Raw genomic sequence first — 8,845 nt, 5'->3', positions numbered from 1 at the left:
CAATAATGCTCTAAAAATAAGATGTTCTGACAAAAATAAATTGAAGAGATTCGGGGAGAATACTTCAAGGATGATTGAAGGGCTTAGATCCACATATTTTGGTGGAGGATGGAATAGATCAAGGGGGGGTGAGGGGGAAGAGGTGCGAGAGAGAAGAGCCAGATTGGTTTCGATTCGCGAGAGGAAGATGGGAACGGGTGGGGCGGGCCCGCGCGCCTGATTCACTTACCAAGGCCAGACGCAAGGGTACCTGGCGTCTGGCCCTTTGCCACGGCAGTGAGTCAACGACCAGTCGGTCGAGCGGGTCCCATGACGGACGCCGGGGACCCTGACATCTCCCGTGCAACCCAGACGCTAAAGATGATGGCGTCATAAAAGGAGGTCAGATTCGGAAAAAAATGATTGTAAGATCAATTCAGGAATTCATTAGCCCCAAAGGTTAAAACAGAAAAATTGTCCAAGAATGGCTGTTATCCTAGCGTCTTTTAACCTCTCCGAGGTCATGGGAGAGACACGGTGGTCTGTCTCCGTCAACAAACCCACCGGCGCATGGTCCATCCATCAATAACATAGGATAGGGAGAAAGTACCGGCGCATGGTCCATCCATCAATAACATAGGATAGGGAGAAAGTGAGGTGAAAACGGACGGGATTTGCAAAGGTGGTACGCGTGAATGGCCTGAGAAGGGCTGCTATCCTAGCTCTTTTAATTTCTCCGATTTAACCAACATGCAATTTCTTGTATCAACCAATTTAACTTACAAGCCTTAACTAGGAACAAAATAATATTCTTTACATTTTCCACAAGTCCAAAAACATATAACCAACATCTTCCGCATGTACGCCTAAACGGCTTTTCAGTTTTGCTGCACAATACAGGGAAATGAAAACCAGAAAATGGTCTAGCTTGTGACTCGAGGCTACATGGAAATTACAAAGCTGCCAGGTGCACAAGACATGTGGGGTACAACTTGTGCATACAGACTGAAAGAATAGGATTTGACTATATAGCGTAGCAAAATGATAGTACAACTTTGGATTTCTCTCTTATTCAAGCTGCTCTTAATGAAAAAATTATTTTTTTATGAACAAAAAGGATCAATGGGTGGCATCTCTGCTGTAGAATTGATCCAAGGTCTTCGCAGGAATACGGTGCAGAAGTTCACGGGGGAATATACGTAGCAAAGTCCATGCCAGATCAAGTGACTGAAAAATGTTCCGAGTATCATATGCTCCTTGTGCTACAAATTTCCTCTCGAACTTGTCCAGGAATTCTAAATAGAGCTGCATGACGAGAATCATATCATTAGTTTTGGACTTAGAGATAATCAATGCACAAGTTAATTAACTAGCAACAGACCAGGTCCTCGGATGAAAGAGCCTCCTCTCCTACAACTGCTTTCATGGCTTGAACATCCTTCCCAATGGCGTAGTTGGCATACAGCTGAACAGAGGGTCATGTTATCAAGCAATAGAAATCATAAGGAGAACGAAACATGAAAATGATTTCAGATGCTCAAATGAATACCTGATTGGACACATCTGAATGATCCCGGCGTGTCATACCTTCACCAATAGCACTCTGCAAGTGAAGAATTAGGACATAATTCTCCACGTAATCCCAAAATAAGAAACACTAAATACCACAAATTTTGACTAGCTACAGAAAGTACCTTCATCAGACGAGAAAGAGATGGCAGGACGTTGATGGGTGGGTATATCTGAGAAAAGCAAGACAATACTTCCGTTGAGATGATAAAAAAGAAATCCCTCACAAGCATATATTGAAGGAACAATCAATGTTATAATAGGGGAAAGAATAGCTACGACAAAAAAGAACATGCAGGTGCACCTGTCTATTATGAAGCTGTCTGTCAATATATATCTGACCTTCGGTAATGTATCCCGTAAGATCAGGAGTTGGATGAGTGATATCTGTTGAGGAAACGAACACAAGGTTAGGGTGACACTGCAATCTGCCGGGATGCAAGACTACTAATCCACTGGATAGAGACATCAAACAACATTGAGGCAGCAACAACAACAACAAAGCCTTTAGTCCCAAACAAGTTGGGGTAGGCTAGAGGTGAAACCCATATGATCTCACAACCAACTCATGGTTCTGGCACATGGATAGCACGCTTCCACGCACCCCTGTCCATGGCTAGTTCTTTGATGATGCTCCAATCCTTCAGATCTCTCTTTACGGACTCTTCCCGTGTCAAGTTTGGTCTACCCCGACCTCTTTTGACATTATCAACACGCTTTAGCCGCCCGCTGTGCATTGGGGCTTCTGGAGGCCTACGCTGAATATGCCCAAACCATCTCAGACGATGTTGGACAAGCTTCTCTTCAATCGACGCTACCCCAACTCTATCCCGTATATCATCATTCCAGATTCGGTCCTTCCTTGTATGGCCACACATCCATCTCAACATGCGCATCTCCGCCACACCTAATTGTTGCACATGTCGCCTTTTAGTCGGCCAACAATCAGCGCCATACAACATTGCAGGTCGAACCGCCGTCCTATAGAACTTGCCTTTTAGCTTTTGTGGCACTCTCTTTTCACAGAGAATGCCAGAAGCTTGGCGCCACTTCATCCATCCGGCTTTAATTCGATGGTTCACATCTTCATCGATATCCCCATCCTTCTGCAACATTAACCCCAAATATCAAAAGGTGTCCTTCTGAGGCACCACCTGCCCATCAAGGCTAACATCTTCTGAGGCAGCAGATACTTAGATTTTTAGTTAAGTGAACTTCTAATGGATAGGGTGCAACATAGCACAAAAAGTGAGCTGAAAAATGCAACTGCAAAAAAGAGGCTCCCTACAACGGAAATAATGTAGGATTAAAAGATAATAACTCTAGCAGTGCAACTGGTCCATTGCTTACCATCATTAGGCATTGTAAGGATAGGAATTTGGGTAATTGACCCCTTTCTTCCCTCGATACGTCCAGCTCGCTCATATATGGTGGCCAGATCAGTATACATATACCCAGGATAACCACGCCTACCAGGCACCTCTTCTCGTGCTGCGGAGACCTAAACATAAATAAATTCACATGTAATTAAGAAAATCAAAATAGTGAGTCCTTAACCATATACAGAAGATGAAGGATGGCACTGTTCTCAAAAGTCATTCTACTCAAAGAGTAAATAACTGAACAGATAAGAACTCACAGAATATGAGAAGAGATGACAAAATCATAGAGAAAACACGGTACCTCGCGAAGTGCATCGGCGTATGAGCTCATATCTGTCAGAATGACAAGAACATGCTTCCCACATTCATATGCCAAATATTCAGCAGTTGTTAGGGCAATTCGAGGAGTGATAATACGCTCAATAGTGGGGTCATTTGCCTGCAAAATGATCAAAACAAGGGTTTCAGGTTTCATGGTATGTGCTTTCTTAGTTTTGCTCAGGTCAAATATATTAAACACACATACAACCTCAAAGATCTGATTTTCGCATTGTCATAACAAGCAGTCGCCAAACAAATAGCAAGATAAAAATTTACCAAATTCAGGAAAAGGGTGACCCGCTCCATCGAACCATTTTCTTCGAAGTCACGCTTGAAAAATTGTGCCGTTTCCATGTTTACTCCCATAGCAGCAAACACAATTGCAAAATTGTCTTCTTCACCGCCCTAATAAAACCATAGCAAGAATGAGTAGAAGAAACAACAATCTGCAGACAAAATAACAAAACAAAAGTTTTCAGCATGGTTGCTTTACACGGTATGAGAGCAATCCATAACTAATAGACAAGCAATGTTATTTTGCAGTTCTTTGTATAATTTCCAGAGAACTATTCAACAGGTAATAAGTCTAACTCTACCCACAAACGGTAGATCTTTCCCTTGCCAGAAAGCTTGAAAAAACACAAAACACAGAGATCTATTATAACTCCATATATATTTTATGAAGGTTGCAACTTGCAAGCTCGGTGCAAAGAATATGATGCTCAGGAACATAAGATTGACTGTGTGCATAGTTAAGTGATTGTCCGTAAACCCATATGTTAGTTGTCGATGATACAAGCAAGAGACCTATTTATAATTACCCACACATTTTATGAAGGATGCAGCTAAGTGCAAAGAACATGATGCTCAGGAAACTGAGAATGACTTCATGCATTGATAGGCTAATCTCCATAACGACCCCTTCTATAAATGATATGTTCATTACCTCTGCTGCGTGCTTGCTTTGCTCCAACCTTTTAACAAGACCAGCTTGACGACAAATTTGAGCAGCAATTTCATTATGAGGGAGTCCAGCAGCAGAGAAAAGAGGAATTTTTTGCCCTCGAGCAATCGAGTTCATGACATCAATGGTGGATATTCCTGTTTGAATCATCTCTTCTGGATAGGTTCTCTCACTTGGGTTGATAGAACTTCCTGGGATAATATCAGCCATCTCTCAGATATTATAAGGTTACCATAAGTTAAGACAGAGCCTTCCACAAATAATGGATTATTTAACTCATCTCCAGTTTTCCTAACAAGTGTCCATGTCACTTTTCTAACCTAAGCATAAGAGCAATACAGTTTAGGATAACATGAAAAATAACTCACCAGAAATATCCAAATAAGCCTCGGGCAATATAGGGGGACCATTATCAATAGGTTTTCCAGAACCATTAAAAATGCGGCCAAGCATATCAAGTGAGACAGGAGTTTTCAAAACCTGTAACACAAAAACGGTGTCATATGCAAAGAAATAAAGTGGTGAAGTTGGGTGAGTCAAGAAAGCCTCATTCAAAAAATAAAGTTATTCAGCAGGAAGACGTTTGATATCACTAATTGTTCATGCCTAGCATTGTCTGGGTTCAGTTTCCAAATCCAACTTTAAGATGGCTGATATCATTTGTTGTTCATGCTGACATTGTATAGCTACAGTTTGATGATCTGCGTAATTATTGCACAGAAATAACTAAACTGTTTAATGATTGAACGACAAATAATCAGAAGCAAAGGTGTAAATAGCAGGTACCTCGCCTGTAAACTGCACAGTAGTATACTTGTTGTCTATCCCGGAAGTACCTTCAAAGACCTTAAGAGGCAGGCAGTTCAGTATCCAGAAAAAGGGGAAGTACCATACAACCAAATATACTTTAATGCACTGGATCCTAAGCAAACTATGTCAAAATCAGATCAAATGCAGCATTGTATAAAACTCAATTGGCATTCTTCAATCAAGAGAATATGCTCCATAGAAAGGAAGCAACCTGCACAACAGCTTTTTCACCATCAACTTCGAGGACTTGACCACGACGAGTGGTGCCATCTCCCAATCGGATGTTCACAATCTCCTGATACTTTGGGCCCTGAAGTAGGTTTAGAGGGAAAAATTACTGAGTACGAGAATGGTTATTTGGTCCAGCCATAATTTCAGCAACATTAGTAGCCATAGCTATATAAAGAAGAATGACAAATCATACCTTTACTTTGTCCAAAATAACCAACGGCCCTGCCACACCGGAGACAGTCCTATACTCTGCATGACAAGGAGAACTTCATTATCATCTTGGCTATGTCATTCAAATGGGTTTCCTTTATGAAGTAACTACATAGACTAATGATTCCCTAAAACACTAAAATGACTAATGTGAAAGATAGGAAGCAGCGGGGGTGGGGGTGGGGGTGGGGCCGTGGGGGACTAGATAGGCGACACTGAGTGTGAGTACAACTAGTGTGAAACTATGGGGGAACAGCAAAGATACAACGAAGAAAGGCAAGGACCTATCGTCCTGCTGGACAATGGTTCAGGAGAATATTGCTGATACTGATTAACCAAATGTTGCATCACATTCCTGTCAGGATCAAGAATAAACGAACCAGGACAACCTTTACTTCCTGCCAGTATATTTACTTTAAAGATTGATAAAATCTCAGTTTCATCAGGTCAAAAAACATCTCAGTTGTATCAAATGAGTGCACTCTAGCAGCATGTCAATCGTCCAGCATCTATTATCTTCATATGACAGCATTAACGTAGCAAACCTATCCATTGGCCATTGGAGCAACACAAGAAAGCTAAACAATCTTGGCTGTAATTCTCTACAGCAATGGACAAACAACAAGCTTCGGCTTGGCACGGCCAAGGCTTACCCATGCCGATCTCCAATGTCCCCTCCTCCATCTCGGCGCCATCCTTCGCCAGATCCATGCTGGCGACGAACAACCTGCAGGAAATGGCAACATCAAGGGAACCGTCCAAAGAAACAAGGGAGGAAGAAAGTGACCAGTAGAGGCCATATGACCAATATAGACTGATGGATCGATCCAATCAACACCCGCGGTATCCAACGCGTCAACCCCACTAAAATTGCACTCCCCTAAAAGCCTGAATAAGAAAAGGCTTGCAATATTTCCCGCAGAAACTCTACCAGCAGATCTGGGCTCTTGGTCGGATCCTGGTCCAGGATCCGAGAACGGGAACAAACACAGCACAAGGATCAACCCAATTCTCCGTGGATTGGGCGCTAGTTGGCTGGGATTCGAGAGGGGTTAGTCGCGAGGAGACATACCTTGGGTTGGGTTGGGTTGGCAGCAGAGAGGTAACGAGATAGCAAAATGAGAGGGAGAGGAAGACGGAGACGTGGCTAGGAGGTGGTGGAGACGACGACACGAGCGGAGGAGGAAGGCTAACGAAATTAAACACCAGAGCCGGCTAACGAAATTAAACGCCAGAGCCCAAATTGAAAGAAACAAATAGTAACACAATGCATACCATATCCTTATTCTTATGATCTTCAAAATATTGAACCGACACAATATTTTAACACCATGTAAATGAATAGAATTTTTTTTAACCCTATACAAATCCCCTCCAAGTAATTATGAGCGGTAATAGAACCTAGTACCAAATCTACTGTTGAATACCTATTGTGTTATCATCAAAAATTAATCTTGAATTAAATTTTATAGTGTTTACTATCAAATCTCTTCCTTGTAGTATTGTCATTTTTACCACTAAGCACTCAATGTATTACCATCAAAAGTCAACCTAAAAATGAATCATAGTGTAGTATCTTTACTATAAAATACATAGTGTTTTACTATCAAATCTCATGTCTGGTTTGAGTTGTTAAATAGTTTTTTCTAGATTACAATGATTTTACTACAAGTTATTTGTTCTCTGTGATTAAATTAGGTCGAGTATACCTTGTAAAGAGTAAGTCTTATCATCAGATTACGAGCAAACTAAGGGTGGGGGTTGCATCATAAAGAGTTTAACACCATTACCATAAGATGTTGTCATTTTACGAGCAACCCTAAGGTTTACGAGAAGGTGTTGGTCAGGTGCAAGAATTTTGTAAGGTAATCCTAACTTTACGAGAAGGTGTTTGGCAGAAATCTCTACTAACAAATGGATCGAACGTCGTAGTGATGGTTTCACCTCCTAGGCCCTAGCCCACGCCTCTCGTATGATGAAAAACTACCCACTTACGCAGACCAGCAGAAAACGAGCGAAAACCATGTGTAAGACCATCCCACATGCACGACTCGAAAAAACGGAAACTGCATCAACCCACCATGAAAGTCCCAAAAGGGCACTTCTCGTCTCCCAACAATCCTTGCTCCAGATCCCATCTATCTCCCGTGAAAACTGGTCGCCGCATGTGCGGCCGTAGGTGGTACGTGTTCCACCAACCACCATCGCATATGTGTGCATCTGCTCTTTCGTCTCTATGGTTGGGATCTCCGTCGCCGATGAGATGCCCGCGATGACCATCATAGCCTGATCCCCTTAGTGAGCCCATCTGATGGTGGCGATAATGGCAAACGAGATTTCACGCCACCACCATCGCCGGCTTGCAGGGTCGGGAACCCGTTGACCGTTGTGAAGGCCTTCAGTTTGGCCACGGAGAAGACGTGGAGGGGCGGCGGGTTCATGAGGATGCACGACGCGGGGACGAGGGCAACAATGATCAACATCACTTCAATCATCAGGGAGTAAGCTGATGGCATCAAGCGTATCTTAGGCTCGTACCTTACGTAATTGCTCCACTGCTTGTTCACATGATTGCTGGATCTCCTGCTTATTCACATGATTGCTCGATCTCCTGCTTGTTCACATGATTGTTGGATCTCCTGCTTATTCACATGATTGCTCGATCTCCTGCTTGTTCACATGATTGTTCTCTTGCTTGTTCCCTTTAGAATCGCAACAACTACTGCTGGTGACTGTGACTGTGCGATGCATGCATAAGTGGCACATCCAAATCCACTATTACGTGTGTTCTCCATTATAAGATTGGGTAAATTTTGGCGGTGTTCAGTGGTATGCCGCGAAGCTTTCAGTTTTGGATCTTGTTGGGGATTATCCATGTAGTCTTGTTGGTTTTGAAACCAAAGTTGTGGCGGATCTTGGTGTTTCTTCGTCGATGGGCCGCTTTGATGGTGGTGATGTTTGGTGGGCTTGCCGACGCCAATGCGGGATGATGTGTGGCTAAGGTGGTGTGGAGCTTGGTGAAAACCATGTCTTGTCCTCGTGTCGTGACCAACAATGGCGGCGGCTATGGCCGTCGTTAACTTTCATGGAGGCATCGTTGCTTTGTTCTCCCACCCCTCCTACGCGGATCTAGCCATTTCAGCCTCTCCGGGGGAAACATTGATCTGTGATCGGATGATGACGGCGCCTTGGTGTCGTATTCCCTCTTGGGAGCTTGGCGTCGACGAGCGGGATCTGCGGATGGCAGTTGGCGGCGGGTATCGGTTTCAAAACCGGTTGATCTCGAGTAGGGGTCCGAACTGTGGATCTTGGATCGATGGGTAACTAGGGATGAAGAAGAAGATGTTTTACCCAGGTTTGGGCCCCTTTGATGGAGGTA

At 43.2% G+C, this 8,845-nt stretch overlaps 1 protein-coding gene across 2 annotated transcripts; it reads right to left on the bottom strand.

Annotated features, from left to right (window-relative positions):
• Positions 1 to 772: 772 nt before the first annotated feature.
• Positions 773 to 6,661, bottom strand: LOC123401040 (V-type proton ATPase subunit B 2). Of its 2 annotated transcripts, none has more exons than XM_045094756.1 (15): positions 6,539 to 6,661; positions 6,120 to 6,193; positions 5,450 to 5,505; positions 5,237 to 5,335; positions 5,002 to 5,061; positions 4,584 to 4,695; positions 4,198 to 4,406; positions 3,528 to 3,656; positions 3,232 to 3,369; positions 2,899 to 3,049; positions 1,853 to 1,935; positions 1,674 to 1,721; positions 1,529 to 1,582; positions 1,361 to 1,444; positions 773 to 1,284 (listed from the first exon to the last, which is right to left on the bottom strand). In XM_045094756.1, exons 2-15 carry the CDS (start codon positions 6,175 to 6,177, stop codon positions 1,099 to 1,101), a joined length of 1,467 nt encoding a protein of 488 aa, XP_044950691.1. In that variant the 5' UTR covers positions 6,178 to 6,193; positions 6,539 to 6,661; the 3' UTR covers positions 773 to 1,098. The 2 variants fall into 2 exon arrangements, with proteins under 2 accessions (XP_044950691.1, XP_044950692.1); XM_045094757.1 differs by having other exon boundaries at positions 6,398 to 6,546.
• Positions 6,662 to 8,845: the final 2,184 nt, after the last annotated feature.

The sequence above is a fragment of the Hordeum vulgare genome, chromosome 6H (genome assembly GCF_904849725.1).
Source record: "Hordeum vulgare subsp. vulgare chromosome 6H, MorexV3_pseudomolecules_assembly, whole genome shotgun sequence".
NCBI lineage: Eukaryota > Viridiplantae > Streptophyta > Magnoliopsida > Poales > Poaceae > Hordeum > Hordeum vulgare.
Note: the sequence above shows the minus strand (reverse complement) of the source record. Positions and strands in the feature narration are given on the sequence as shown.

Excerpts from the sequence above, each read along its gene's own strand:
- LOC123401040 (XM_045094756.1), bottom strand. The coding sequence starts at position 6,177 with ATGGATCTGGCGAAGGATGGCGCCGAGATGGAGGAGGGGACATTGGAG. Across the intron at positions 5,506-6,119 it reads GACATTGGAGATCGGCATGG|AGTATAGGACTGTCTCCGGT; the intron begins GTAAGCCTTGGC and ends CTTGTCATGCAG. Across the intron at positions 1,445-1,528 it reads ATTCAGATGTGTCCAATCAG|CTGTATGCCAACTACGCCAT; the intron begins GTATTCATTTGA and ends CCCTCTGTTCAG.